This window comes from Monodelphis domestica, chromosome 1 (genome assembly GCF_027887165.1).
Source record: "Monodelphis domestica isolate mMonDom1 chromosome 1, mMonDom1.pri, whole genome shotgun sequence".
NCBI classification, from domain to species: Eukaryota; Metazoa; Chordata; class Mammalia; order Didelphimorphia; family Didelphidae; genus Monodelphis; species Monodelphis domestica.
The window spans coordinates 738031111-738047690 of record NC_077227.1 but is presented as its reverse complement, the minus strand read 5'-3'; the positions used below and the strand labels follow the sequence as shown (position 1 = coordinate 738047690).

General features: G+C 44.6%; 1 protein-coding gene across 4 annotated transcripts in view; it reads left to right on the top strand.

The window, feature by feature from the left end:
- Window positions 1-16580, top strand: part of SFXN5 (sideroflexin 5) — a 189490-nt gene that overhangs the window by 12613 nt on the left and 160297 nt on the right. For 3 of the 4 annotated variants that reach the window (XM_056814076.1, XM_056814079.1, XM_056814077.1), the window contains exon 2: window positions 1466-1534. In XM_056814076.1, coding sequence (XP_056670054.1) covers window positions 1466-1534 — 69 coding nt within the window. Of the gene's footprint in view, window positions 1-1465; window positions 1535-16580 lie in introns of those variants that run through there. The other variant, XM_056814085.1, reaches the window with a different exon arrangement.

Sequence of the window (16580 nt, the reverse complement as noted above, 5' to 3'; positions counted from 1 at the left end):
CCAAGCCAGCGAGGCAGGGGGAGGGCCCTGGGCCCAGGGTGGGGAGTCGGCCTGAGCTGGGGGCCACGTGGGAGGGAGCCCCCCCCCGCCAAATCCAGTGAGGCAGGGGGAGGGCCCTGGGCCCAGGGTGGGGAGTTGGCCTGAGCTGGGGGCCACGTAGGTGGGAGCCCCCCCCCGAAATCCAGCGAGGCAGGGGGAGGGCCCTGGGCTCAGGATGGGGAGTCGGCCTGAGCTGGGGGCCATGTGGGAGGGAGCCCCCCCCCCCGAAATCCAGCGAGGCAGGGGGAGGGCCCTGGGCTCAGGATGGGGAGTCGGCCTGAGCTGGGGGCCACGTGGGAGGGAGCCCCCCCCCAATCCAGTGAGGCAGGAGGAGGGCCCTGGGCTCGGGGGGCGGCAGGCCCTCGGAGGCTGCGGCTCTCCCCCCGCCTTCCCCTTTGGCCGGCCTCCCCCCTTTCTTCACACCCTCTTCCCCAACACAGGAACAGACAGACAGACAGACAGACACCGCGTCAGGCAGGCTCTGCCCAGGCCTCCTCCGTTGAGGGGTCGACACGCAGCTCCCCCTTGTGCTGTGCGGCCTCGCCGGCGCCCCGGCCTCTCCTAGTCCTCCCAGCCCCTCTTGGGGGCGTGGTGCCCCGGCTCTCCGGGAGCCCCTCGTCCTGGAGTCAAAGACGGGGGAAGGACGGAGGAGGAGAGGCCTTGCTGGGGTAAAGGAACCAGGACGGCCCCCAGCTCAGCCAGCTTGGGGGGAGCAGATGCCACCTGGTTGGTTGCCCTCCCTCAGGGGTCTCCCATTTGCGGTCGGGCCCCCGAATCCAGCCCGGGCCTTGGGCACTCGCCTGGCCCCTCCCTGCTGTTCCTGGCCTCGTGGCGCTTCCTTCTCTGCAGCTTCGATCATTTGCTACCCCCACGCCCAGGGCTGGGCCAGGGGCTGAAGGGACTCGCCCAGGGTCACCCGGCCGGGAAGCCAGGACCTCCCGTCTCCAGCCTGGCTCTCCGTCCGCTGAGCCACCCAGCTGCCCCCTCCTGGAGCCTCTCTTGCCTCGTCCAGAGCGCCGTCCCGTCTCCTCCTGCAGAGGCCCTCCAGCTGCCCGAAGGTTTCTTCTCGCCTCGCGTCCCCCCTTTAGCCAGCGAGCTCCCCGCGGGCAGGCCCAGGCCTCTCTGCCTTTCTCCGTACGGCCAGGGCAGAGCCTGGCACCGTCCGGGCTTCTGGGGTGGGCTGGGGAGCCCCGGTCGGCGGGTCGTCTCGGAGGCGGTTTCCCAGGCTCCCGGGAGCCGCCGCCACGTCCGGATGCTCCGCGTCTGCCTCAGAGCGGGCTCGGCAGGCTGCGGCTGAAGCCCCCGTCAGGGAGGGGGCAGGGAGGCGTCCTGGGGGCCGGCGTCCCGGCCTGAGGGGAAGCGGGAAGGCGCTGTGGCCCGGAGACGTCTTGTTAACCTCTTCCCTGTTCTCCTTCCCTCCCCGTAGACTTCTTTCTATGGCCGCTTCCGGCACTTCCTGGACATCATCGATCCCCGGACCCTCTTCGTCACTGAGGTAGGTGGCTGCTCGTTGTTCCGAGGAGCCCCGAGAACGCTCGGGCCGTGGGGCGGCCTCTCGGCCAGCCTGTTGCCGGCCCTTCCTTCTCCCTTGGGGGCCCGGGCGTCGGCGTTTCACCTCTGACTTTCTCGGCGCGAGATGGGATTGGGCCGGCGGGGGGCCGGCGGTGCGCTGAGGGGACGCGGCTCCGCCGGTGGCGCCTCGAGTGCCCATTGCCGGCGACTTCGTGTTAGGACGTAGAGAACCGCGTCCGGGTCATTGGATGAGTCTTTGATGGGACATTCGTGGGAGGACCTGGACAAGGGTCAGACGGCGCAATGACACATTGGTAGGACCCGTGCAGGGGCTTCATCAGGGCCGCTGCGGGCAGCAAGTGGACTCATGAGGGGTCTCCAGAGGAACTTGAAATAGAGACTCGACCGATGTCTCTTGCGCAGCCTCTTGCCACAGGGGAAACCCATCCTATTAGTCCAGTTATTCAAACGGGAGGAGGACGGAGTCTAATAACTATAGCCAAGTACACTTGGGGTGCAGTGGAAAGAGTACAGGACCGAGAGTCCGAGGGACAGGGTTCGAATGAGGCAAGTCCCTGGACCTGTCTGGACTTCCATCTCTTTTCATCTGTAAAGTGACTGGTCTGGGCTTGAGGATCTCTTGGGTCTCTTCTGACTGGATCTGAGCAGCCTCTGTGCCTGTGAAGTTTTCCCTGCATCATTTTAAAACCCAGTATTAAGGGAATGGCATACAAGCCCGTAGAAAAGACAATGCTAGGAGGCAGAGCCAAGATGATGGAGTAAAGGCAAGGACTCAACCTGAGCTCTCCCCAATTCTCTAAATAACTATAAAATAATGCCTCAAATTGAATTCTGGAACAGAAGAACCAGTGAAAAGTTGGGTGAAACAAATTTCTAGTTGAGCACAGTTTAGTTTAAAAAAAAGGCCTATCTTGGTGGATTGGAGTGGGCCTAGGAGCCCAGCACAAATCCCATGGCAAAAGCTACTCTGGGGCCTGGGAGGCAGCCAGCAGTTTCAGGAGGAAAATAAGAGATTCAGAAAACCAGCCAGAAGATGACGGAGGACCCTTTGCAGGCCCCAGGCTCAGGACCGTTGCATTGCCCACACACAGTTCCAAGGGACAGCCCCAGATCTCAGAGAGCGTTGGGAAACTCACACTTGCAGCCACAGGGGTGCAGGGACCCTGATCACGGTTCCAGGGTGAAAAGGCATGCTTGTGGTTGCTCAGAGACCAAAGCACAGTCCAGGAAAGCAGTGCCCACACACTTCTCCTTAGACCATACAATCCATGAGGAGCTGGAAACTTTCAGACCTCTAGAGCTAGCTCTGAAAGCAGCAGCAAGAAAGACCTAAAGTTTGGGACAATTCCCCCTCTACCCTGGGAACAGAGCCCAACTTTAACAGTTATAAGTCAAAGAAAAAGATGGAAAAATGAGCAGCAACAACAACAGAAAGAACCTGATCATAGAAAGTTACTATGGTGACAGAGAAGATCAAGGCACAAACTCAGAAGAAGACAATGAAGCCAATAGCCACAAATCAAAGCTTCAGAGAAAAATATGAATTGGTCTCAGGCCCAAAAATAATTCCTGAAAGATCTCAACAAGGATTTTAACAAATCAAATGAGAATAGAGAAAAAATTGGAAGAAATGAAAGTGATACAAGAAAATTATGAAAATAGAGTTCACAGTTGATAAAGGAGGCACAAAAATTGTTGAAGAAAAATAACATCTTGAAAAACAGAATTGGCCTAATAAAGATAAAAAAAAAATTCATTGAAAACCCAATGGATTTGCTTGTCAGCTCTGGGAGGGTGGGAGGGAAGAGGGGGTGAAAAATCATGAATCATGTAACCATGGAAAAATATTCTAAATTGATATATAAATTAAAAAAGAAAAATAATAATACCCTGGCCAGTCAGAGGTCAACACACGCACATACAAAAATTTAATTCATAGAAGAAAAGAATTCTTTAAAAAGCAGAATTAGCCATATGGAAAAGGAGGTATAAAAGCTCATTAAAGATAACAATTTCTTGAAAATAAGAAATGGGCAAGTAGAAGGTAATGATTCCATGTGTAAAAAATTAAATTAGTATCTCTACTAAAAGTATTATATTTTTAGAGGTTTATTAAAGATTATTAGAAATCAAGGATACAATAATAAGCCACGTGCTCAGGGCTGATAAGCCCATTCAATTTCACTTACTCTACATCTTGAGGGACACATGTGCTTAGAAGTGGAAGCAGAGAGACCCAAGTAGGTGGTACAGTCAGTTTAAATACAAATGCTGATCTCCACTCAGGTGAGGACTCAGTTGAGATTACAGGGAATTCTGGGAAGTACCAAGGACTTCTGGGGATTGAAGTCTGGGGTTCAAATCTCCATTTTTTTACATTCATTCCCCTTTGATCATTATTGGGAAAAGTTTTCCCAAAAAGGATCATGAAAACACAATCAATTTAAAGATTACGATAATTTGAGCATAAGAGGAAAAGAACAAAACCAACAATTGCTAGACACATTGACAAAAAACAAGTTAGGGGGCAGTCCCCTTTGGCATGAAAGTATACATACAAATAAATGCTCAATCAACCACACCCAAAGTTCATTCTTGATCTTCTTGTGCAGCTTGTGGTCTGGAGGCATCTTCATGGTGTCTTCTCCAAACAGTTCAGTTTCTGGATTTGGAGAGATAGCATGTTTCTTAACCTAAAATTCTTCTCAAAAGGAACTTAAACTTTGCAATTTAAAAATAATAATATTTTTACATTCCCCCCTTGAAAAGGGTGATTGAAAAACACAGGGATCATTTAGGGATGCATGGCTGAGTTATGAGGTATATGAATCAATTGGCAAGAGAAATTAAAAAGACATCAGAAAAAATCCCAATAAAAAAAGATAATTTCTGGATGAAAATATAGACTATCAAAGTCTTATGTGTAAAAATTCTAAGTAAAGGAAAAATAAATCTATAACAGGTCCTTGAATCAGGGCCCAATTAAAATGATATAAGCAAGTAAGCATTTACCCAATCAGTGTAACTCATTTATTTCTTGGGGAGTAAACGGTATATTGTGTCTTAAAGTCACCACATCCTCATTTCATCCTATTTCAGGTACTTCTCTTAGAGGAAATAGGTCTCAGGTTGAATTTTTTACCTGTGGGTCAGTTCAACTAGGATGAGTTTCTCTTGGAGGACGAGATCTCCTTTGGGCTGGAATTTGGTTTTGTGTAGGAGAAGGAACAGGGGAAACTGGGATTGCAGGGGAAGGGTTTTGGGGATTAAATTCAGCCAAGAGTTGCTGACCATGAGAGAGCCACTCTGTTAGCTGAGCTATAGGGAAGGTGTTTTCCATCTCTATTTCTGGGAAGGAAATTTCCTCATTCAAAGGTTCAGAAACAGGTCTGTTTCTGGTAGGGTGGATGTTTTCCAATTGATCCTGTAAGAAACATTTAAATTTTTCTAATTGGGTGTGCATGTTCTCTTGCATGTTTTTTATGTCCTCAGTTTTTTTAGTGTTTTTCTGAATTTCAGCCTCAATTAATTTTTTTATGTTAGGATCTCTAAACACAGTACTGAAGAGTACAAAAATGACATTACCTAATAATATAAAAAATTGGAAGTATGCTGTATTCCTCAATGTCCTTAATTCTTTGACCGCCATATAAATGTCAAAGAATGTAGTATTTATATATATGTGTATGTATATATATATATATTTATATATATATATATATATATATATATATATAGTAATTATTCTTTTTAGCGGGCTTCACAAAACACATGGGGAGCAGGGCAAAGCCAAAACTTTCCACAGTTTTCCCCCACTCTTAATCTAGGCAGTTGTTCCCTAAGGGGAAAGAGATTTATAAACAGCTCTCCCAGCTAGGACCTTAGGGCCCTGTTGCTAAGATTTAAAACAGCTGTGTTCTAATTTAAGGAGAGAGGGAGAAAAGAAAAAAAAATTAAATCCAAATTTACTTACCTCTATAGCTAATCAAAATAAGCTATTAAAAAAATTAGTCACAGTAGAAAAAAGGTTTAGGAAAGTTAAGAAGATTGAGGGTATTTTGTCACAACTGACGTGGTCAGCCAAACTGTAAAGAGTGAAATTATGGTTGAGACTGAAAAAAATCTAAATTTAAGTGGTCGCCAAGGGAAATTCCAAATAATAAAATAGCCAAGTCAGCTGCCAAATTTTATGGTGATTTAATTGATAGTGGAGAAGATTAAGAATAAGGAAGAAGAAGAAGGAGTAGGTTTTTTCTTTCCCTCTCCCCCTGCCTGATTAATATTGAGAGGGGAGATCAGGAGATAAGGGAGTAAGGGTTTGAACTATGAAGGAGGAAGTAATCAGCCTGACCTCCAAAGGGGCTCAGCTAAGATGCCCGAACCTGAAATCAGCTCCAAGGCAAAACTCATCACCCAACACTCCAAGATGTCGGAATGCTTAGCACGCTGCCAGCCAGAGTTGCTTCTCCAGGGAAAGAGGATGGGCCAGGAAGTGCCATGACTTATATGGACGTTTTTACATCATTTTTCTGCATCTCATATGTACCAATGAGAACTTAGCTTGACTTAGGACAGCCCAGAGGTCTGTCTTTTTTTTTTTTTTGCACATGTCTGTTGAAGGCCATCTCCTCAGATAATTAAATCTCGAGTTTGATGCAGACCATCAAAATCTTGTTAAACTGAGTAGGGTGAAGAATGTAGAGTTTCCAAGACCTGATTCTGTTACTCCAAGTATCCCCATTGTTACTGATCAGGAAATAGCTAAATCACATCTTCTAAAGAATGGTCTGATTAGGGTGGAATAGTTTTAAAATGCACACATGAGACATCTAGAAACAATAAAACAAAAGTCAAAAGACTAGAAGAAAATGTGAAATACCTTGTTGGAAAAACAATTGACCTGAAAAATAGATTAAGGAGAGATATTTAAGAATTATTGGACTACCTGAAAGGCATGATCAAAAAACCCTAGATTTCACATTTCAAGAAATTACCAAAAAAAAACAAAAAACCCTGCCCTGATATCCTAGAACCAGAGAGAGAAAGAAAAAAATAAATTCATGGTCTCACTCCCTGAGAAATCATAAAATCAAAACTCCCAGGAATATTATAGCCAAATTACAGAGCCCTCAGGTCAAGGAGAAAATGTTGCAATCAACCAGAAAGAAAGAGTTCAAATATCATGAAGCCACAGTCAGGATCTCACAGATTTAGCAGGTTCTACAGGAAAGGATCAGAGGGCTTGGAATGTGATATTCCAGAGGTCAGAGGAGCTAGGATTACAACCAAGAACAATTTACTAAGCAAACTGGAATTTAATCTTCAGGGTTAAAAAAAAAAAGAGTGGGGGGTGGGTGGATATTCAGTGAAATAAAGGATTTAGAAACATTCTTGATGAAAAAAGAGCTGAATATAAAATTTTATTTTGAAATATACTGCTCAAGAAAAGCATAAAAAGGTAAAAATGAAAAAGAAACATAAGAGATTCAAAAAGGCTATTTACATTTCTACATAGGAATATGATGATTCTCCTAAGAATTGTATCATTATTAGAACAGTTAGAAACAGCATATATATACATAGAGGGCATGGGTACAAGTTGATTGAAAAAATATTAAACAGTGAAAAGGAGGGAAGCACTGGGAGAAAGGGGAAGGGAGAGGTTGAATCAGGCAAATTCTTTCACATAAAAGAGGTGTGAAAGGAAGAACCTTTACAGTGGAGGGAAAGGGGTGGGGTGATGAGTAATGCTTGAATCTCAGAATTGGCTCAAAGAAGGAATAACACACTCATTTGGGTATAGAAATCTATCTTGTCCTACAGGCAAGTAGAAAGGGAGGTGGGGATAAAAGGGAAGTGATGAGGAAGGGCAGATTGGGGGAGACAGTGGTCAAAAGCAAAGCAGACTTTTGAAGAGGGACAGAGTCAAAGGAGAAAGCTATTGAAGGGCAAATAGGGAAAATTGGATGGAGGAAAATGCTCAGTAATCATTACTATGAATATGATTGGGATAAACTCAACAGGAAAGCAGATAGAGTGGATTAAAAAAACAGAATCTGACCACATGTTGTTTATCAGAAGCCCACTTGAAGTAGAGCCACACAGACTAAAGGTAAGGGGCTGAAGAAGAATCTATTATTTTTCAGTTGATTTAAAAATAAAAGCAGGGGTAGCAGTCATGATCTCAAACAAAGCAAAAGCAAAAATAGATCTAATTAAAAGAGATAAACAGAGAAACTGCATTTTGCTGAAAGGTATTGTAGACAATGAAGCAATATCAATATTAAGCATATATGCATCAAGTGATATAGCCTTCAAATTCTTAAAGGGAAAGTTAAATGGGTTACAGGAAGAAATAGACAATAAAACTATATAAATGGGAGACTTCAACTTTCCCCTTTCAGAGCTAGATAAATTTTACCAAAAAGAAAACAAGAACAAAGTTAAGGAGATGAATAGAATTTTAGAAAACCTAGAATTGATAGACCTTTGGAGAAAATTGAATGGGAATGGAAAGGAATATCTTTTTCTTAGTGGTACATGGCACCTTCACAAAAACTGTCTATGTATTAGAACATAAAAACTTCACCACCAAATACAGAAAAGCAGAGATAACAAATGTATTCTTTTCAGATCATAATTCAATAAAAATTATCTTCAGTAAAGGACCATGGAAACAAAGATTAAAAACCAATTGGAAACTAATCTAATCCTAAAGAATGACTGGGTAAAAAGAATAAGTTATGGAAACAAATCAACAGTTTTCTTAAAGAGAATGACAAGATCACATGCCATAATTTATGTAGCCAATGCAGTACTTAGGGGAAAATTTTTATCTCTAAATGTTTACAGCAATAAAACAGAGAAAGAACAGGTCAATGATTTGGGCATGCAACTAAAAAAATGACAAATTTAAAACCCTGAAGATCAAAGCAGAGATTTATCACTAAAACTAGGAGATGGTTTATAAAAAGAAATGCCAATAAATTAGATAAACCATTGGCTAATTCGATTTTTTTTAAAAGAAAGAAGAAAACCAAATTACCAGTATCAAAAAATGAAAAGAGTGAATTCACCACAAGTGAAGAGGAAATTTAAGCAATTTTTAGGAGCACTTTTGCCCAACTATATGTCAATAAATCTGACAATCTAAATGAAATGGATAAATATTTCCAAAAATAAAAATTGTCCAGATTAACAGAAAATAGAATACTAAAATAATCTTATCTTAGAAAAAGAAAATGAACACATCACAAATGAGTTCTCCATGAAAAAGTCCCCAAGACCAGATGGATACACAAGTGAATTCTACCAGACATTTTAAGAACAATTAATTCCAGTACTATATAAACTATCTAGGAAAATAGATAAAGAAGGGGTCCTATAAAATTCCCCTTTATGACACATACATGGTGCTGATACCTAAAGCAAGAAGAACAAGACAGAGAAAGAAAATTATGGACTAATTTCCCTAATGAATAATGATGAAAAAATTTTAAATAGAATACTGGCAAGGAAATGATAGCAATATATCACAGAGATCATAAACTGAGTGAGATTTATACCAGGAATGCAAGGTTGGTTCAATTATTAGGAAAACTATTGGCATAATTGGCCATATCAATAATAAATCCAACAAAACTCACATGACTGTCTCAATAGATTCAGAGAAAGCTTTTGACAAAATAGAATACCCACATTGTAGAATAGAAATAAATGGAGTTCTCCTTAAAATGATAAGTAGCATCCATCTAAAGCCATCAAGCCTAATCATAGTGAGTGTAAGAATTTAAATTTAGGTTTTATGCTAAATATGAGAATTCTAAAATAATATTGTGGTCGCCAATTTAAAAATATTACAGCTTAAGTCAAAATGACTTCTAGCAGCTTTTTCTACAAAGAGGTGGAAAGAGTGAAAGCAGAAAAATGTAGATAAGGAGACAGAAAGCACTGCCTAGCTCCCAGTACCCTGAGTTTAATCCTAATGTCTCCAGACCCCAGATGCGAGTCCAAAAGCAAATCTCACCAAGAATCCAACGTTCTAATTAGGAAGCTGAAATCCAAAGTCAGGAGCCACTGAAGAATCCAATAAGAACCTTCATTGCCCTGAGGCTGAGACCGCCAGGAATCTCCCTAGAACTCGCGCTGAAGGGAGGAAGCGCCACTGAGCAGAGAGGGTCTCCTCATCCCTTCACTCACCACCGCAGGATCCAGGGAAAGAGTCTCCTCCTCCAGTGGGGCTCACCAGCGCAGAGAGAGTGGCTGAATCCTCACCGTTTTCTCCACATCACTTCCTGTTGCCCCCCCTTTGGGGGGATCAGTGGCCTCTGCTCCCACTCTAGCAGGTGCCTTGTGCACTCTCCTACTTAGTGATTGGTGAGGTACAAAGTGGGGCTACTGAAGGTTTTGATTGATTCACTTAAAAGTTGCTGATTGATAGGAGTTTGAGTCACTCTTCACATGAGGATCAGTTAGAAGCCATCCCAGTAAGATGAGAGGTGAGTCAAGGATGCCCAAGATCACCAGATTCTTCGATATTATCCTAGAATGTTAGCCACAAGAGAAGAAAAACATGGAAAGAATCAGAATAGCAATGAGGAAACAAAACCAACACTCTTTGCAGATAGGACGCTATTTCTTGGTTAAGCTTAGTGAATCAACTAAAAAACTAGTTGAAATAATTAATGGGGGTGCAGCTGGGTGGAGCAGTGAGTGGATTGAGAGCCAGGCCTAGAGATGGGAGGTCCTAGGTTCAAATCTGGCCTCAGACACTTCCCAGCTGTGTGACCCTGTGCAAGTCACTTATAACCCCCATGGCCTAGCCCTTACCACTCTTCTGCCTTGGAACCAATACATAGTATTGATTCTAGGATGGAAGGTGAGGGTTTAAAAAGAAAGACATAATTAACAACTTCAGCAAAGTTGCAGGATAAAAAATAAACCCACATGAATCATCAGCATTTCTATATGTTACCAACAAAGTCCAGGAATAAGAGAAAGAAAGAGAAATTCCATTGAAAATAACTGTTAACAATAGAAAATACTTGGGAGTCTAATTGCCAAGTCAAACATAGGAACACAATTACAACATACTTTTCATACAAATAAAGACAGATCTAAACAACTGGGAAAATATTAATTGTGCACGAGTAGGCCAAGCCAACGTAATAAAAAAGACATTTCTCCCTAAGTTAATTTACTTCTTCAGAGCTTTATCAAACTACCAAAATGATTTTATTGAGCTATAAAAAATAATAACAAGGTTAATCTAGAAAAACAAAAAGGCAAAAATATCAAGGGAATCTGTGAAGGAAGATAGCCTAATAGTAATAGCTTTCAAACTGTTTTACAAAGTAGTGATCATAAAAACAATTTGGTACCACTTAAGAAATAGAGTAGCCCAGTAGAATAGATGAGGTACACAGTACATGGAAGTAAATGACCATAGTAATTTAGTATTTGATAAATACAAAGATCCAAGCTTTGGGGGCAAGAACATACTACTTGACAATAACTATTGGAAAAATTGCAAAGCACGTTGGTAGAAACTAGGTATAAACCAATATCTCATACTAAGATATGGTCTCAATAGATTCATGATTTAGACATAAAAGATGATATAAGCAGAGTAGAGGAGCATGGAATATCATACCTGTCAGATTTACGAATAAGGGAAGAATTTATGACAAAGCAAGAGATAGATTTAAGTAAAATGGATAATTTTGATTACATTACATTAAATTTAAAAGGTTTTGCACAAACAAAACTAATGCAGCCAAGATTAGAAGGAAAGCAAAAAACTGGGGGAAATTTTTTATAGTATGTTTCTCTGAAAAAGGTCTCATTTCTCAGTCAACAGGTATCTGAGTCATATTTAAAAGAATATAATTCATGTCCCAATTGATAGGTGGTTCTAGCATATATGAATAGGCAGTTTTCAGACAAAGACATCAAAGCTATCGACATCAGAAAAAATGTTTGAAATCATTCTTAGAGAAGATATGCAAATAAAACAATTCTGAGGTACCACTTCATGCTTATCAGATTGGCAAATATGACAGAAAAGGAAAATGACAAATGTTGGAAGGGATGTAAAAGAAAGAAAAGATTTGGACACAAATGCACTGTTGGTAGCATTGTGAATTAGTCCAGTGATTTCTGGAGAATAATTTGGAACAGTGCCCAAAGGGCTCTAACACTGGGCATATCCTTTCATCAGCAATACTAGGTCTGTATCCCAAAGAAGAAAGAGGAAGACCTATATGTAGAAAAATATTTATTGCAGCTCTTTTTGAGGTGGCAAAGAGTGAGAGAGTGAGGCGATGCCCGCCCATTGGGGAATGACTAAACCAGTTGTGGCATATGATTGTGATGGAATACTATTGTGCTATGAGAAAGGATGTGCAGGATGATTTCAGAAAAACCTGAAAAGTTTTCATAGGAATTGATGCAAAATGAAGAGCAGAACCTGGCGGAAACTGTGCAAGCCATATTGTACAATGGTCAATGGCCTGACTCAGCTGTTCTTAGTAGTACGGTGCTCCAGGACAATTTCAGAAGACTCAGAATGAAAAATGCCATCCAACTTCAGAGAAAGAACTAATGATGTCTAAATGCAGATCAAAGCATACTTTTAAGAAACTTTCTTTATTTTTCTTGCTTTTTTTGAGGAGGGAGTCTGTGTTTTCTTTTGCGACATGGCTAATATAGAAGTATGTTTTGCATGGCAGCACATGTATAATCTATATCAAATGGCTGGCCTTCTAGAGCAGGAGGGAGATCATTTGGAGCTCAAATTAAAAAAAAATGTTTAAAAGCTCTTTTTACTTGTATTTGGAAAAAATAAAACTTTAAAAAATGAAAATTGATGAAAAATGACTTTAATTTGCCAGGTGGGAAAAAAAGAAAACGCTTGTAAGGCTTCTTTAGGAACCCTCTGTCCTATAATAACTGATAGTGTCTGGAAGAGTCTAGTCAGGATGGTGGGCCCATTGGAGCCTGGAAAGTCTGAGGATTCTCAAAGGCCCTGAGAGAAAAGAAGCCTTGGAGAGGAGTGGAACACGCTATCTCGCTTGAAGACTTACCTCCCTCTACCTCACAGGGTTGAATTTATTTGTTTGTTTGTTTATTCATTTATTTTTTACTTTTGTCCATTTCGGATCTCTTTTTTTTTTTAATTTTTAAATTTAATTAGATTATTTAGAATACTTTTCCATGGTTACAAGACTCATGTTCTTTCCCACCCCTCCTTCCATCCCCCTCCCATATATGACACACTTCCATTGGGTTTAACATGTGTCATCAATCAAGATTCATTTTCTTATTATTAGTATTTGCACTAGGGTGGTCTTTTAGAGCTCACTTTCCCAGTCATAGCCCCACCGACCCATGTGGTCTAGCAGTTGTTTTTCTTCTGTGTTTCTGCTCCCACAGTTCTTTCTTTGGATATGGATAGCATCTTTCTCATAAGTCCCTAATATTGTCCTGAGTCATTGAATTGCTCCTAGTAGCAAAGTCAGTTACATTTGATCGTGCTACAGTGTATCAGTCTCTGTGTACAATGTTCTCCTGGTTCTGCTCCTTTCACTCTGCATCAATTCCTGGAGGTCTTTCCAGTTCACGTGGAATCCCTCCAGTTCATTATTTCTTTTAGCACAATAGTATTCCATCACCAACATATACCACAATGTGTTCAGCCATTCCCCAATCGAAGGGCATCCCCTCATTTTCCAATTTTTTGCCACCACAAAGAGCGCAGCTATGAATATTTTTGTACAAGTCTTTTTCCCCCATTATCTCTTTGGGGTACAAACCCAGCAGTGCTATGGCTGGATCAAAGGGCAGACAGTCTCTTAAAGCCCTTTGGGCATCATTCCAAATTGCCCTCCAGAATGGCTGGATCCATTCACAACTCCACCAACAATGCACTCATGACAGGCCTGCATTTCTGAGATCAACGGATACAAGTTGCAAAGAGGAAGATTTTAGGTTTTGTTTAATGAATAACTTCCTAAAGGTGAGCACAGCTCAGACATGGAGAGGTTGGCCTCCAGGGACTGAGGCTCTTCCTGAAGTCTTGAGTGCTCCAGCCATCTCCTCTTGTTGAGCTCCTTCCTGCTGGCCTAGAGGCCCTTCCATCTCTGGCCATTATGTGTGAATCGAGCTAGAGGCCAGGCTAGACCTTCCCTGGCACCTTGATGGCCTCCAGGCCCCTTTTCCTGGGCAGATGGCGAGGCTTCTCTCTGGAGTGCTCCAGAGAGTCCCCAGGAGGCCCCGAGTGTTTGGGGTTCAGCGCGATCGGAAGACAGCTTGTGGGGTACCCGCAGTGCTCGCTTGCCCCTCCCCGGCCCCACTCCCGAAGCCCCTGCCCTTCCTGTCCAGGCCTCTCGGTTTCCCCTCAGTAGTCATGGCTACTCCATGATGTCTGTAGAGATCCCGACTCCAGGCTCCAAGTTCAGGGATGGAGAAAAGGCCTGTTGGAGGGGCCCTGGGCCTTTGGCCTCCCTCTGGAGGCTCCTTTTTCATCATCTTCTCATCTTGTCCTGGGTCTTGGTCCCAGATCCATGGTCCAAGCAGTCAGGGCAGGCTTCTAGGAGGAGCAGGACCATTTGGTTTGATTAGCCCGGCAGAAGCAGGAGGCTGCTCCGGGAAGAGAGGAGGATGTGTACCAAGCAAGCCCTTCCCTTCAGGGGATCCTCGATGGTGGGAAACTAGGCACGGGAAGGTGGTTTGCTCGGGATGGTGACATGATGGAAGGGTTTGGCTCCCTTTGGCTGGTACTTTGGCCTGGCCGAGACACTCCCCAGATGGGTGGTGTGGAAGGACCCTTTGCCAAGAGGGAGGACTATGTGATGGTGTCTGCCCTCTGGGGATGGTGGAGGAGGGATGATGTAAGGAAAGCCAGTCAATTATTTTTAATCCGACCTTCCAGCTTCCAATCAGGGCTGTATGGACTGGGGCAGAAGAGCCCTCGGGGTCAGGGGTGACCAGGAAGTGGGGCTGAAGGGCCCTGCTGCTGGCTCTCCTAGGACTAAAGGCGAACCCCTGCAGCTCCCCGGGCGTTCTGGGCGCCTACCGAGAGCAGAACGGGGCTTCTGGGAGGCGTCTCGGTCTCCCACCCCCTCCTGGCTCCTGTGGCCAGGCTGGCCTGGGTTCTGTTTGAGGGTGCAGCTCCCTGCTGCTGTGTCCGTGGGTGCCCATGGCTGACCTTCCTGACAGGTGCGAGGTCCCAGCCTGGGCCATTAGATGGGTGGAGTGACAAGCCCCGGATAGGCTGTGAACGCACCTCTGCAGGGGTCCCTCGTTAGAGCCTGCTGCTGCCACACAGAGGACGGGGCCCAGCGCCAGGCGCTTGGAGATCAGAGGACAGGGAGCCCAACCTGAGCCAGAGGAGCTCCGAATCTGGGGGAGAGGGAGCCCCAACCTGAGTCAGGGGGAGGGGGAGCCCCAAACCTGAACCAAATATTTGTTCAGCAGGGAGGCCAGGTTGGTTGGGAGTCCCACCTGCTTCTGTTTGCTGTGCCCTCTTTCAGTCCTTCCTAACCATCAAGTGATGAAACCAAGAGGAAAAAGGGTGGCACAGAACTAACCAGCATATCCCCAAATGAGGTAAAAAATGAAATTCTTGGCCTCAAGGGCTCCCCCCCCTCTACCAGGGAGCCCCAGGATTGGGGCAGGAAGACTACTCCTCACTTTAAATCCAGCCTCAGAGCCTTACTAGCTATGTGACCCTGGACAAGTCACTGAACCTCTGGACCTCAAGTTCCTCATCTATAAAATGAGTTGGAGAAAGAGAGGGAGGGAGAGACAGTGGGCGGGGGGGGAGGGAGAAGTGAAAAAACAATCATGGAAACAAATGGGACCAAACACATCTTCTCATCTCTCTTAATTCAGCTCTTTGTAATTTTGCCTCTTTCAGGCTGGATCAGGTGTCACAGTGGCGGCTCCCCCACCCCCCATTTCATTGGGATGGTCACTGTGTCCCTCTGTGTGGACTTCTGTGGCCCTTCAGAGGCAGCTTCTCTGCATCTCCCCTCTTTTCTCTCCCCATGGAAACATCCCTTCTGTTCTGGGCCCAGTGGCCGCAGCTGTTCCATTTCTTGGTCTTTGCCGCTCTGACAAGTTCCAGCTTCACTTCCTCTTGCTTCCTGGAAGCCACATGGCTGCAGCCTTGTTTTTCTGCTTTGGCAGATGTTGAGTTGCTTGAAACAAAGAACAAAGAGAGAGGTAAAAAGCCACTGAGCCGCCCTCCTCTGCTGACCTTTCTCCGCTCTTTTCTGTCTCGCACACTCTGCTCCATCCCAACTGGCTTCTTCCCCGTCTCCAGGCGCTGCATTCCTCCCTTTGTGCCCAGGCTGTCCCTCACCCCTGAAACAGGCTCTCTGCCTTGTGGAGCCTCTAAACTCCCCTTAAAGGCTGTTAACTGGGAGCAAGCACAGAACTACTGAATAGTCAGACAAGCTGCTCTAATCAAGGAGAGAGTTCGGCACTCTCTGCAAGGCCTCCCCATCACACACCTTGGCTACTCTGCTCACTGACCCTGGGAGAGCTGGCCTCCAGAGGTGGACGACTGAGGAACAAAAGAATCTGGGGGGCCTCTATGCCATTTGGGAGATGGGGGAGGGGAATAACAGATAGCACCCCATCTACAAGGAAATGGGAGGGCTCAAAATACACTGACAGGATACCACCGAGCCTGGGAGAGAGGAATCCTAGGGAGAGGCTGGGATGTCGGGGAAGGGGCTGCTTACAGTGGACACTAAAGGGTGATCCCTGCCCTGGTGGGGGCTTTCCTGGGAAAGGGTCTCTGAAACAATGGGGGAGACCACCTAGGACTAGAAGAGGACTTCGCATCTGCTCAGGCCCACCTTGAGTGGATTGTCTTTACCTCAGGGTCCGTGATTCAGTTGGAAACTGCCAGCCTAGGATTCACGCGGGAACAGGGAAGCAGGACAAGCTTTGGGGTCTCCAACTTACCAGCCAGTCCTAAAACTTGGGGTTCATCAGCT